Consider the following 13,467-nt stretch of genomic DNA (forward strand, 5'->3'; position numbering starts at 1 on the left):
AGAGTTGTATAATGCAGTGTGTGAGCAGTACGTAAATAGTACATAAGTGGTGTGTAAGCAGTGCACAAGCAATGTGTAGGAAGTATGTAAGCAGTACATATGAAGTGTGAGCAGTATGTAAGCAGTGATTAAGCAGTGTGTAAACAGTATATAAGCAATGCATAAGCAGTACACAAGCAGTGTGTAAGCAGTGCGTAAGCAGTATGTAAATAGTACGTAAGTGGTATGTAAGCAGTGCACGAGCAGTGTGTAAGCAGTGCATATGAAGTATGAGCAGTATGTAAGCAGTGAGTAAGCAGCGCATAAGCAGGATGTAAGCAGTGCATAACCAGTGCTTAAGCAGTGCATAGGAAATATGCAAATAGTGTGTAACCAGTGTAAGTAGTATGTAAGTGCTGCATACCTACTATTTGCTTGATTATAAGATTTGTCATGATTTTAGTCCTGCCTCAAGAAGCGAGGCTTCGCAGCGAGGTCAGGCTACTGCTGACTCCCCTGTGCTGTTTTTAAGACACCTCTCAGCCTTTACACCATGATTGGTGCAGGGGATACAAATCAAACATGTACAATATAGTGTAGGTGGACTGCCACATAAATTGTCTGCAAAAGAAACTTTTATGCAACAGAACGTGTTTCCTTTTATAACCATGCTGGGAATGATAGATGCTGTGTTTACGGGTTTTCGTCATGATGTTTACATGCTAACCTTTATGTCATAGTTTCCATTTTTCGCAGCAGTCGGTCCTCTCTGCGTCTTGCCGCTTCCCTCCACTTTTGATTTATGCTCCCCAGCATCAGGAGCCAACAGGATGAGCCCCGGGTTCGGACGCAGACGCTCGGCTCGGCTCTGATTGGGCAGTGGCCGCCCTCCTTTAGAACCGCGCAGCCAGGCTCGCCTGTGGAATGTCACCTGGGCCGAGGGGGTCTCCGGGCTGCGCAGCCTGCGGTGAAGCTCGCCGACACGAAGGGCCATTTCCTGTAGCCATGGCCTGCTGTTAGGACGCCGTGTGCTCGTGTCTGGAATCCCAGCAGCTGTGCGATCCATCACGGCTCCGCGGGAGCTCGTGGCTGCCTCCGTCGGTGCGTCTCCCTGCGCTCTCCTAACTTCATCAGCACAAACAGGGCAGCTGATTCATGGCTCTCCCCCAGTAGTGCAGCCTGGAGCTCATCAGAATGTTTATCTTTTTTATTATATAGCTGTAGTTTTATTTATCCATAGTCTTTATAGCGCAGTTCACAATGGCTGCTCTGTGAAACCGTGTTAATTTAACTCGTTGGTGTTACGTGTTCAGGTTGTTTACATGACCTCTTTGTGTTGAGGGGTGAACCCTATTGTTACTGTGCCCCTCAGTCCGCAGCCCAGAGCTTCCATGCTCTCCTTTTGGAATTCAGTTCACTGTTTAATCCAAGAAAGTGTCTCCTTCAATAATAGACTTGAGAAGTCCGTGGGATTGTTTGCATTGGAAAAAGACTAAACATCCCCCTCCATGCTGGAGTGAGTGGTGGCAGCACGTCATGTGCGGCATCAGCGGTGCCTCTGCAGTGTCCTGCCCTTTTAGTCTTGCAGAAAATGCACTATTATGACTGCCTGTATAGCATACAGCTGTGATTAAATAAACTGTGCTGCATCTTGGGCTAAGAGCTCAACATGTGGCTATATTGCAGCGCATCATGATCGGGAGTCATTCATCGGCGAGCCTGTGGGCACACCTGCAGGGCACCCAGCCAGTGGGGCTCCAGGGAGAGGGAACCTGGCGAGAGGGGGTCCCAGTGAGGAGGTCCCCGGGGAGATGGACCCTGGCAAGAGGGGTCCCAGTGAGGGGGTCCCCAGTGAGAGGGACTTTAGTGAGTGGAGTTTCAAAAAAGGGGTCCCCAGGCAGATGGACCCTGGCGAGAGGGGTCCCAGTGGGGGGGGTCGCCTGGGAGAGGAACTCTAGTGAGTGGGATCTCAGAGAGGGGGTCCCCAGGGAGAGGGACCCTGGTGAGAAGGGTCCCAGTGAGGAGGTCCCCAGGGAAATGGACCCTGGCGAGAGAGGGTCCCAGTAAGGGGGTCCCCAGGGAGAGGGACTCTGGGGAAAGGGGTCCCAGTGAGGGGGGATTCCGGGGAGAGAGATCCTGGTGAGAGGGGTCCCAGTGTGGGGGTTCCCAGGGAGAGGGACCCTGGGGAAAGGGGTCCCAGTGAGGGGGGGTTCTGGGGAGAGAGATCCTGGCGAGGGGGTTACCACGGAGAGGGTGCCCAATGATTTGGGGTCCCACAGAGAAGGTCCCTGGCTTAGAAGCATCACAGTGAGGCGGCCCCCAGGGGGAGAGTCCCTAGTCAGAGGATCTTCTGGAAGTGGCTCTTACAGGCTCTACCTGACTCTAGCTCATGTGGTTGTGTCTCTGTGCTACTGCAGGACTATTGGCTGTCCCTGGTTTTCAAGCGGCTGGTGGGTCCCAGGGTGTTGGCGGTACATGTGGCTGGGCTGCAGAGGAAACCCCGTCCGGGCCGGGTGATCCGGGACAAGCTGCGCATCTACGCACACTGCACTAGCTTTAACAAGTGAGTACCGAGCCCCACACTCAGGCCGGGCCCATGGAGAGGGGCAGTATGGCTTCTGTCCAAGCCTTAATGGAGCTAGCATGGTTAGTCAGACAAGACGTACACGTGTGTCCTTCACACGCACATGATGGAGCTCATTGCTGTCAGCCTCTTCAATCAGGAGTCAAGGATTACACTTCATTTCTTGAAGAGCTTTGAGACCTTACGCGAGGAGCATGTTCCCCTCACAAGGTAGTGTGGGGTCAGAGTTATGCACACAAAAACAGGCACCCCCTGAAGGCTTTCAGACACCTGAGACTGTACCCAGAGTGGTGCAGCTTAAATGTGTAAAGCCCCGTCTATCCATAGTAAAGACACATAAATAACAGGCTTCAGACACCCCATCTTTCAAAGTATGCACCCATAAAAGTTAGTATCAATGATCAAGCATGCTGGATCTTTTTCTTATGTGAAAGAGGCGCTGAGAAGTGGCTGAAGCCTTCATCTGGACCGGAGGGGATACAATGGGCCAGTCTGTCCCCAGGGCAGATACAAAGTGCCACTGTCCCCTTTGAAGGTTATCACTGGGCTGCAGCCTTGTCAGCACCAGAGTAGACTTACTGCCTGCTCCCCGCCTCCAGTCAGTTATCCATTACAGGTGGGGCTACCCCCTTGCCCAAGCCCAGCCTAACAGTTACATTACTCGAGCAGGGATATGGCTAATTGTTATCCTCACCAGCACAGTTCAGATTTATGCTGTTATACAAACAGAAGGCATCCTTATATTATGCCAACATGTCAGAGCTTCACAGAGACTGACAGTTGGCAGAAACCATGCCCTGATGGCATGTTCTCTGTGGGTCAGAGAGAGACTCAGGGATAATGAGTAAAGTCTGGTGCAAGGCAGGTAAAGGAAAGCAGACGCGAGGGAAAAGCCAGCAAGCCTTTGCCAGGAGCAGGCAGTGCAGGGACACCCTCGGGGTCCATTAGCCCCCCAAGTTCAGACAGGAAGAGACGGACTCCCTCTGTCTGAGTTCCCTGGCTGTCCCCAGTTGAAACACACAGCCTATTTTAGTACTCGGGGCTTTTTATTCCTGTCCTCCTCCATAATTTCTTCCGCTTCGTTTTCAAAGCGACTCACCGTCATGCATTTTCTGCACCCTGACGCGGCATCGTCTGGCTCGAGGTCCCCCACTGTTTGATCTGTTTAGCATCAGTTTGCCGCTTTCCGTCTGAGCGGCTGCCCCCGATAGGTAGTGCCTCTCTGTTTGCACAACCGTGGCGCATTCTTTACAACGGCAGCCTTTGCTTTCATCTGATTTTCACAGTGCCCCATGAAAGTTTTTTTTATGTTGCGGCATAAAGACGTGAATCAGGCAGCGCTGCAGTGAGAGGTCACTGTGCTGACGGAGCCAAGCTGTGCCCTTATTGACTGGGCCACGACAACATGTGGTACTCACTACATCTATGTTATTCTTTGCCTGGTATTAGAGTCGCTCTTGGATGTTATCGTGTTTGCCTTTTCCTACGTATTAATCTTTATCTAATAGGGCTGCAGTGCTCAGCCCACTGCCCCCAGATCAAGGCTCAGTCAGAGCCACCCACTTAAAGCTGCGGATGACCCATGCACAGCCATAAGGCGGGCCTCTGTCAGTAGCACAGAGTACAGGCAGTCCCTGGGTTAGGAACGTCCAACATACAGGCAATTCATACTTAACAACGGACTGCCAAAATGCCCGTTATATGAAAAATCTGGGTTGAGCGCAGTGGTTTTTTTAATAAACGTACACACAACTTTCTGATGCTCGAGCTTCAGCAGTTTCTTGGCTCAGCGTATAGTACAGTAACATATGTAGTTTTATTATTTCTGTATAATATTATTATTATTATGTACCTTCCTCCAAATTCACCTTAAAGACAGATTTAGGGAATGGAACCCTGGGCACTGCTTGTAATACGTTAGGAAAGAATAAGGTCCTTCTGTAAATCTGACAACTTTGCAGGTATAAATATGAACTATTGTCCTTTTCACTGTGTACAATGTGTCTATATTTGGTGAATTTGCGTGTCAGATTGTCCTCTTTTGGTGAAATATATATTTTTCCAAAATCTGACTTTGATCAAATGATTCCAGCGGAACCTGGACTATGTCGCTGGCTGTCTTCTTGCCAAACGTGCACATACATGATGCATTTGTTTATTATTAACAGATGCTATTTCTCCCTGTTTTACCTTCCAGTCACAATTACATGCGGGGCTCTATAACCATCTACATCATTAACCTGCACCGATCACGGAAGAAAATCAAGCTGGCGGGGACCTTGCGTAACAGGACCGTTCACCAGTACCTGCTGCAGCCCATGGGCCCTGAGGGCCTCCACTCCAGGTGAGCACAGTCTGGCCTGGCCTGAGCATTGCAGACCCAAGACACTGTAGTTATGGGCTAACAATAGTCACACTACATTGTCAAAAGGGGGTGCTGTTCAGGAAGCAGTTCTTTCTTTACACTAGTGCCATTTGCCAATCTCCATTTACCTATTACATATAATATACATTATATATAATCTATATATAAAGTTAACTATTGCCTAAAAAGATTGTACTTGGTGAATTTAGCCTTCTTCACAGAATGAATGGTCTTTATTATTTTCACAATCTGAGGGGGGGGGGCATTACCTGGAAGAGAAGGCCATCACACCCTCAGCAGACAGGGAGACAATTCCAGGCACAAAGAGCTGATTTTATGGCCAAGGTCTTCCCTTGTTTTTTGAAAAAATATCCAACTCTGCCACTAATGGGGTATCCTGTTTCACACACGCTGACCTAACAATGAGCACTGAAACTATACAAGAGGAGGGGGACCCAGGTTACAATAACATGGCAGAAAGCCGTGGGTTCCTTGTAATGCAAACATAAACACGATTATATTTTGGGATTGTCAGACAAAAAGACAAAATACGGATAAAGTAAACAGACAGAATCCTATGAGTAAATGGTACTGTCCAAGGTCAAGTCAACCTTTTGGGTTTACCATTAGCTTGTTCCACAAATTCCTCTGCCCTTGGGGAGGTGGGGGGGGCAGCCTGGGGGAGCTGGGAGGACGACGATGAAGGTGGAGCCTGTGACTGACGTATGAGGAGCTCTGATGACACCTGGACTCGACTCTTACTTTGTGTCCTGTGCTGTTGCATTGTCCTGGAAAAAGGCGCACCTGCAGCGGGCAAAATACAGCAGCCAGACTTGGAATGGTGCTTAAATCAGAAACATTACAGGCACCTGAAGGCTTGAATGATGTGGAAAGTAGCGTGGTGCTCCGGTTCATGTTCCCCTGTCTATTGCTTCCAACTGTAATTCCAAACATTGTCTACATGCATTGGTGTAAATTGTGGAGGGGATGGAGGACCCCCCCCCCCAATAATCAAAACCAGCCAATATAACCCCCTGAACCCTCATAAAATGGATGGAGACCTCCACCCCCCACCCCCGCTATGCTCGACCCAAAGTTATGCCCTTGTCAACATGTCAGCTAGCCACACCATTTTGACTCTCAGCTTATTGTTTTGGTTAAGCTGTAAGACCTAGATAACATTGCAAACTTGTTGGATGTTTGAGGTGTTGAAGGTGAACCCAAGGATAGGAAGGCAGATGCTGTCTCAGTGCATGAAAGCTTACATATATATCTTACCAGTGCCAGATGTTAATCAATATAAACACACATGATACTCCAGGCTGAATACTTATGGCAGAATGACTCAACACCTGCGTATTTTATAAGTTATATATCCCTGTATGGTCCTTTCTCCTCAGAGTCTTGTTTCAGGACTCTTAAATTTAATGTAATCCAACTCACCATCAGGTGCAGAAATGTATAGTTTGAAAATGCTTTATTATGTAGTAAAATGTGCTTTTTTTTCTGAGCCAGCCCTCTACATGTGTTGAGTCTCTACGTGTGTTGAGTTTACATGCTAGCCTCATGTTTCCACTGGCTAATCTGTACTAGCAGTTTAAGATCTCTGAATTGCCCTCGATGTGTAACTTGTGATGGACTGGCATCCTGTCCACTCTTCCACTGCCTCCAGACTCCCCATGAGCCAGTACTGGATAAGTGGTGTTGGAAGGTGCTGGGATGGTTCATGGTTGATTAACTTATTATGTAGATAAATGTTATCAGCCATTTATGCATAAAACCATATGTCCATCTCCCAACCACTTATCTTGAGCAAGACTGCACAATGCATGAGACAAGTGGCATTATAGCCACAAAAAAAGTTTTTGCATGATATTTTACAACAGAATTCATCAGTTTTATAGAGTAGTTATTTAAGTTAGTAAATCATCATTGCAAGTGTTAGCCACCATGTCTGCACTGCTGAAATATTTGAGTGGATTTGCCTTGACATTCACAGCAAAGTCTGTGAAAAGAAGAATGCATTCAGTTAGCAATCCACAGGACTGTTAGTTATCGTTGTCGATTGCGGAACTAGGAGACAGCCGTCACGCAAGAGGATCTTGCCGTGATCTGAGTCTTCAGACATGCTGAATTAGTGTGTGTTGAAATGTTTTGCTTTCCTTGTCGAATCAGAGCATCAGGTTAACTCAGTAACATATACAGAATGACGATATCGTTACTTCATACCTTCCATTGCTCAGAATCTCCAAACCCAAACACATGTGTCAGGAAATGAAATGTTGATTTGTGTAAGGTCACACCAACTGTTCATTTTATGAACATAATGCTCATAATGTTTTCCTAGAGAGTGTATACCGACGGACAACTACACAGAAAACAATCAAGTTCTTCTTGAAATCATGGAAAGTATATACTGATTGTAGCCTTAATAATGAGTTTCTGTGAATGCCGTGAGTGATAGAGATAGTCATAGCAGATAAAAAAAGTCATTCACATATGCTTGTTTTCTTAAGTTTGACTGCATATACTGCATATAAGTAATTTTTACCTGCCACGAGGGGCGTTGCCAGGATCTTAAGGCATCAGGGGTTTAGCCCAGAGAGCTAATCTGCCCAAGGTACCTCATATCGCATTTGCTTACTCTGAAGTTACAATTATTGTAGCATTACGGAGGTTTTGGGAAATGCGGCCCTGCACTATGGAATTCTCACACTGAGCCCATGGCTGTTAAAACATCTGAACCAATCATATAACCGCAGCTTGTTCGGCTTCATTTGGGGCTTCAGCCACCAGTGGCCCAGGCACGTGACACTTCTGTGTGCTGCAATTTTATCCAGAAATGCCAGACCAACTCTGATGGCTTGATTAATACTGGGCAAACTGGATGATTGATGCATGTTGGTCCTCAGCGATTAGTCTGCTGTACTCCCTCCAGGGCATCATTCCACAGCTAAATCTCAGCGATTAACAAGCTGCAGCTCCCACACGGCACCACATACTGACCGCGCCATGGTGCCCTTGCTGAATGGGCAATAAAACAGTGCCAAATTAAAGTGAGATAATGTCCTGTTGAGTTGAAGGTAGTATTTCATGTCATTTCTGTCACCGTGGCAGAGAAGCCGTTTCCTGGGTACTCGGACGGCATGCGGGTACTCGGACGGCATGCGGGTACTCGGACGGCATGCGGGTACTCGGACGGCATGCGTGAACCGTCCTGTGTTTCCTTTGCAGGCTTGCTTGAGCTCCCAGGAACAGACCCATAGCCAGCTGTGACCTCTCTGCTTGGTCACTACACGAAACCTTTTCTGTATCATATCAAAAGCAGCTGAAAGGAAATCACTGGCGGTTTTACAAACTGCAGGCCCCCTTCCTACAACCAAATTAAATCAACAAATTAACATTACATTTTACTTAAAATATTTATGTGTTTTTACCAGATAAAAAACCAATTACTTCAAATGTTCCATTGCTTAAAACTTCCACATCATAACATTGAAGACTCTTAGATGTTAGCTTATATTTACCCATTTTAACATTTGGATATGGGTCCAGTTTCTTGACCACTATGCACATGTTGTAAGGATTTAAATTTAGAATTTTGTCAATAAACATTTCAAATGTATGAAGTTTCAGCAACGTAAAAATGCCCCAAAAAAGCTCAAGTCCATTGCAATCTTAACTCTGTGTAATATGTACATAGAGAATATTTAGTCGTTACTTTTGGCATAACATGAAGCTCTTTACATCTTGAAAAGATTTTCAGTTAAAAGTTATATAAACAGAAACTTTTGTCTTGGTGAGAACTAAAAAAGATCAAATTGAACAAAAAGATGGTCTTTGAGGGATGTAATGTTCTGATGCCATGCAGGAAGGTGAGCAAGAAACTTACACCCGAGCTGTCATAAACTAGGAGACAGCCAATCAGGTTCATGGAATCGTCACCGTGTGGCAAACCGAGGACACATGCTATTGGCCTAGTGAGAACTCGCATTATGTTTTGTCTCTCGCTTGTCTGTCTCAGAAGTGTGTACATGCTGAGCAGACTCCTCTGAGACTACAGGAGCCCGTCCAGAGTGACCGCCTTCTTATACAAACACTAACACGGCTCCTCTATTGAGGTCTTCACAGCCGTTTCAGCGCCCCCTACAGGCACCTAAGAGCTGTGAACACTGAAAGCATATAGTTCATGCTGTGTGTTTATGAACACAGGAATCTTTCACAAAAGGCTTTGTACCTGTTGTTCCTGAAATGTTTTACACTGGCAGTAGTATCACATCAGTAAATTAGAGAATGTGATGTTTTTTTCTTGTTGTCGGTAATGTTTAAAGTCTGCGCGTTTGACAGTAAGAGAAATGCTCAAGATGCAAAACAGTTTCATTTCCAACACTCCACTGTTGATCTGTAGGTTTCCTTGTCAGGTCCCCCCGCACTCACACACATACCCACATCTGTAAGCATTGCCGTTCCAGCGCAGACATATGGAACCATTAGGAGAGTTTAATTTAATTTCCATCATATTTAAAGGAAATGCAAACTCCTCTCTCTGTACGCGGCACCATGCACAGTGTGCTTACATACCTCCTTCGTCGCTTTGAACTCACAAGCATAAATCCTAGCAGAAAAAGGCTGTTAGGAAGATCAACAAACGGCCTTGGCGTTGCTTTAGAGGCATGCCATGTCACACCATCGCAGCGTATCACAGTGTGCTTCAGAAGAATTCCAGGTCCACAAGAAGAGACCGGCAGCATGTTGTGATTTTTTCAGCCTGGGGGTCCCAGGTAGGACCAGGCTGTTGTATCCATCATACAGCCAATAAAGTCAGAAGATAGAGGTAGGATGCAGAAGCAAGTCAGAGAGGGAACCTCCTATTACAACAAAAGGTGCTATTTCAAGGACAGTTTTATTACTAATCTGTCTGAAGCCTTCACACATTCTAAAGCGGATTTATTCTGATCTGGTTGACTAGTCTGTGAATATGAAGACATGCGCTGGAAAAAATGCCAAGGCGCTCAAGTATTCCACATTCTGCGGCCTGCTTTCATCAAGGGCACTTGCAGAAAGATGCACACAGCAGCGTGCCTGGAGGAAGCCCAGCGAGCAGCTGCAGCGCTCACTGCTCCTGCGAGCGCTGGTGATCCTCCAAGGGCTGGTGTGCATGAGAGGGGAAGCTTTCATAGCCAAAACCCACATGTTTCACGAGGTATCTTCTGATTACGCCATTCTTTACTAGCAAATATGAAAAAAACTTGCAACAAATTTTACTTTCTCAAACAGTATATTGGTGCTCATTTAATAAACAAAAATGCTACGTGTATAAAAATAGTGAGTCACAGATCAGCTTAACTCTGTACAGTCCAAATGAGTAGAAATTTGGCTAAAATATGACAGTAAAATATCAGGAAAGGCCTCTGCAGTGTGGAATGCAGTAGTAAGACATTAAGCTCCCTCATTCTTGAGTAAAGTGTAACTATGGCGCCCCCCAGTGAACAACCGAAAGAGGCAAGGAGCACAGTGTTGTATTAGCAGTTGTCTGTGTGCCTGTACTGCACTGTGACTGCCAGTGATTCCTGTCAGCAGGTCCATGCAGCTGAATGGGGAGCCCCTGGTGATGCTGGACGACGAGACTTTCCCAGAGCTGAAGCCGCAAACGCTCCGGGCAGGTCGAACAATCGCCATGCCACCCATGGCCATCGGCTTCTTCGTTATCAAGAACATCAACGCATATGCCTGCCGCAGATAGGCCACACCCTTGGCATGGGAGGAAGTGAAGGCCTGCCCCCATGCTTATCGGGGGCCAAGGCGATCTCCCTTTCTCACCTTGCAGCAAGACCTCCTCAAGGACAAATATCACGGTGTGAAAATTCTGTTATGGCCTCGGGTTGTGTCTTCAGTTCAGCCGAAAATCTCCCCATTGTTTTGGCCATTTCTTTTGCGGCAAATCTGTTGTTGTTGATGAATTCTATTTTAAACATTTCCAGTAATTTTGCAAATGTAACCATTCCAATGTGGTTCACCTTCTCCTTTCCACAGAAACAGAAACCGCAGAATCCTGTTGTATGTCAGTTTGGCCAGTGAGAGCCGTACCATGACTGCATTTGAGTTAAAAGCTTGCTGAAGTGATTGCTGCCGTTCCAGCCGTGAGGCGTCCAGACTGTCCCGTTTCCCCGTGTCCCTCAGAGGACCTCTGCAAAGGGGAGGGAGGGGATCATCAGCCCTGGGAGCCAGCACAGGGTTTCCAGGGGAACCGGCAGCCAGTTTACCAACTGCCCCATTTTCTCTCTTTATCCCCATATAATACATCTAGGCTTTGCCTTGGAAAAGAGCTGTCACCTTACTTTACATGCCTAATAGCTACAGTGCTGGTCTGTTTTAGGTACTTTTTATTGGCAGACTGAAGTCTTTACACAACCCCCAAGGCAGCAGTATCGTCTCAACTTGAGGATCCTGCTGTGCGGCTTAGGATAGACCAGACTGAAGCCATGGAAAAATAGGCAGGGGACAGGCCTTTAATATGAGGTTAAATGTGACTGACAGAAAAGAAAGGAAAGAGTATAAATGCACTTAGCAACACAGTGTTGATGGCTATGTTTTGTCTTCTCAAAGATGCATGAGTGGCAGAGAAAATTCCCAGACTTGCACTGAGACACCGTTGAGGGAAAGGTAGCCAGAGGTCCAGGTAGGCAGCGGGCACTGAGGTGGCAAGATGCAGAAGAAACGGTATGACCCAGTTAGCGCTAAAGTACCCGACGAAGGCAGCTTCTCCTTCACTGGGTAACATTTGCTGTTTCCTTGAATGATTGTGGGCGAGACCATTGCGGCCGTCTATGTATGTATCACATCGTGGGATAAGCAAACAGCTGGAAACGGCCAGCCACCCGAAGGACTAGCGAGGAGCGGCATTAGTGTGTGGCATCCCTGGGTCTGGCTCAGTAATGGCTGTCGGCGGCAGATGATGGGCCAGCGGTTTGCCATAGTGCTGCTAGCTTTCGAGGGAAATGAGACTTATTTACAGCTAAATATTTTTGTACAGAGTTCTAGAGCTTGTGTATCATCCTATTTGAAATATGAACTGTATATAAAAGCATGTAGATGAAAGATGTTCTTTAAATGTTTTTATTACATATATTTTAATTTAATTGAAAGTATATGTGTATGTAATTAGTATTTTATTGTTAATATTGTGGAAGAGATTAAAACAAAATGACGTTACAATGCTACAATGTAGAACCCAAGCAGAAGGCTCAGTCATGTTGAAATAACTATGGAAATGTGTCAGTATAAATATTTTTTATAGAGATCTTATTGTCATCATTATAATTGGTGTCCTCAGAAGATTGCACAGGATTTGCATCCCGCAGCCTCCGTTGCCTAGCATGTTACGTTGCTGGTGGCCCCTTCGCAGGGGACGTGAGGCTACAGTAATGACTGCATTGTGGCATCGCCTAAAATGTCTGACTTCTGACTGTTTTACTTGTTTATATGGAGTTGTGCATATTTTGAATGACATTATTTTATTGTGGGATTTTTAAGACCAGACATTAAAATGTACACAGTAATAATAAAGTTACTCATGGGCAGTCTCTCCTTGCAAGGATTACACATTGCTGTCACCAGTGGTCAGATGTATGACCAGCCTGCCACATGGAAGACCACTCAGTCATTGATCTGTTTGCTGATAGTTCGAAAATAAATCTTTTGTTCAGCGTCTGCTGTGCTCAAGGTTGATGCACAGACCTTGAGTGTGTTTGATGAAAAAACTGAACTAGCTAAATGGTCCTAGTTTAAAAGGTCCCACCTTCCTCACCTGTTCAGCAGCAAACCCAGTCAGATGCTGTCTTTTGCCGATATGAACCATTAGAGCGAGTGCACCTCCATGGGTCTGTAAAAGCACCCAGTTGCCGGGGGAGCTGTTCAGAGCACATGTTCAGGGGTGGGAGCACCGGGATGAAAGACCCCGAGTGCACTGTGATTTATACCTGTGCTGCCGCACAAAGAGGAGAGAAACCCAAGCCCCAGCTTTATGTCCCACCAGGTTGAGCATGGATCGGCTGACTGGCCTTCAAAGGGCCGACGCTGGAGGGATCACAGAGGGCGGGAGTCCGTCCAGGAAGCGAGGGGCTGTGCGGGGCCCAGCAGATGTGCCTGCCAGCTGGGCGCAAGCTTTGTTGTGGCCAGCAAGAGCATTGTCTTGTCAGGGCAATGTCGTGAACTGGTCTTGATGGGAAACATTCACCACTGGTAAGCCTGGAGCTATTTGCTTCATTCCCAGTATCTGGGCACAGTCAGGAGAGGGGAGGACAGCCAGCCCAGTCTCTGTGTCTGAATGCAGAGCAAAATGGGCTTTAATGGCAGCAGGTCCAAGAGAATCGTGGGGGTGACCGCAGAACAACACACACGGGGTCATTCTCTTATTGTCTTGAACTGGATTTACCCGAGTTGACTACAGAGTGCAGGAACACTCACACAGTTTACTTAGGGGTTGTGTTCCATTAAAGGAACTTGCTTTCCCTGCAGTTTCACACCAAGATTTTCAAAT

The 13,467-nt window shown here is 46.6% G+C and overlaps 1 protein-coding gene across 2 annotated transcripts in view; it reads left to right on the top strand.

Annotated features, from left to right (window-relative positions):
• Positions 1-12,665, top strand: part of hpse2 (heparanase 2) — a 58,238-nt gene extending 45,573 nt beyond the window's left edge. The window contains exons 10-12 of one of the 2 annotated variants that reach the window (XM_049009155.1): positions 2,397-2,542; positions 4,761-4,907; positions 10,506-12,665. In XM_049009155.1, coding sequence (XP_048865112.1) covers positions 2,397-2,542; positions 4,761-4,907; positions 10,506-10,671 — 459 coding nt within the window. In that variant the 3' untranslated portion in view covers positions 10,672-12,665. The remainder of the gene's footprint in view (positions 1-2,396; positions 2,543-4,760; positions 4,908-10,505) is intronic. The other variant, XM_049009156.1, reaches the window with a different exon arrangement.
• Positions 12,666-13,467: the final 802 nt, after the last annotated feature.

Source organism: Brienomyrus brachyistius, chromosome 3, assembly GCF_023856365.1.
Source record: "Brienomyrus brachyistius isolate T26 chromosome 3, BBRACH_0.4, whole genome shotgun sequence".
Lineage (NCBI taxonomy): Eukaryota > Metazoa > Chordata > Actinopteri > Osteoglossiformes > Mormyridae > Brienomyrus > Brienomyrus brachyistius.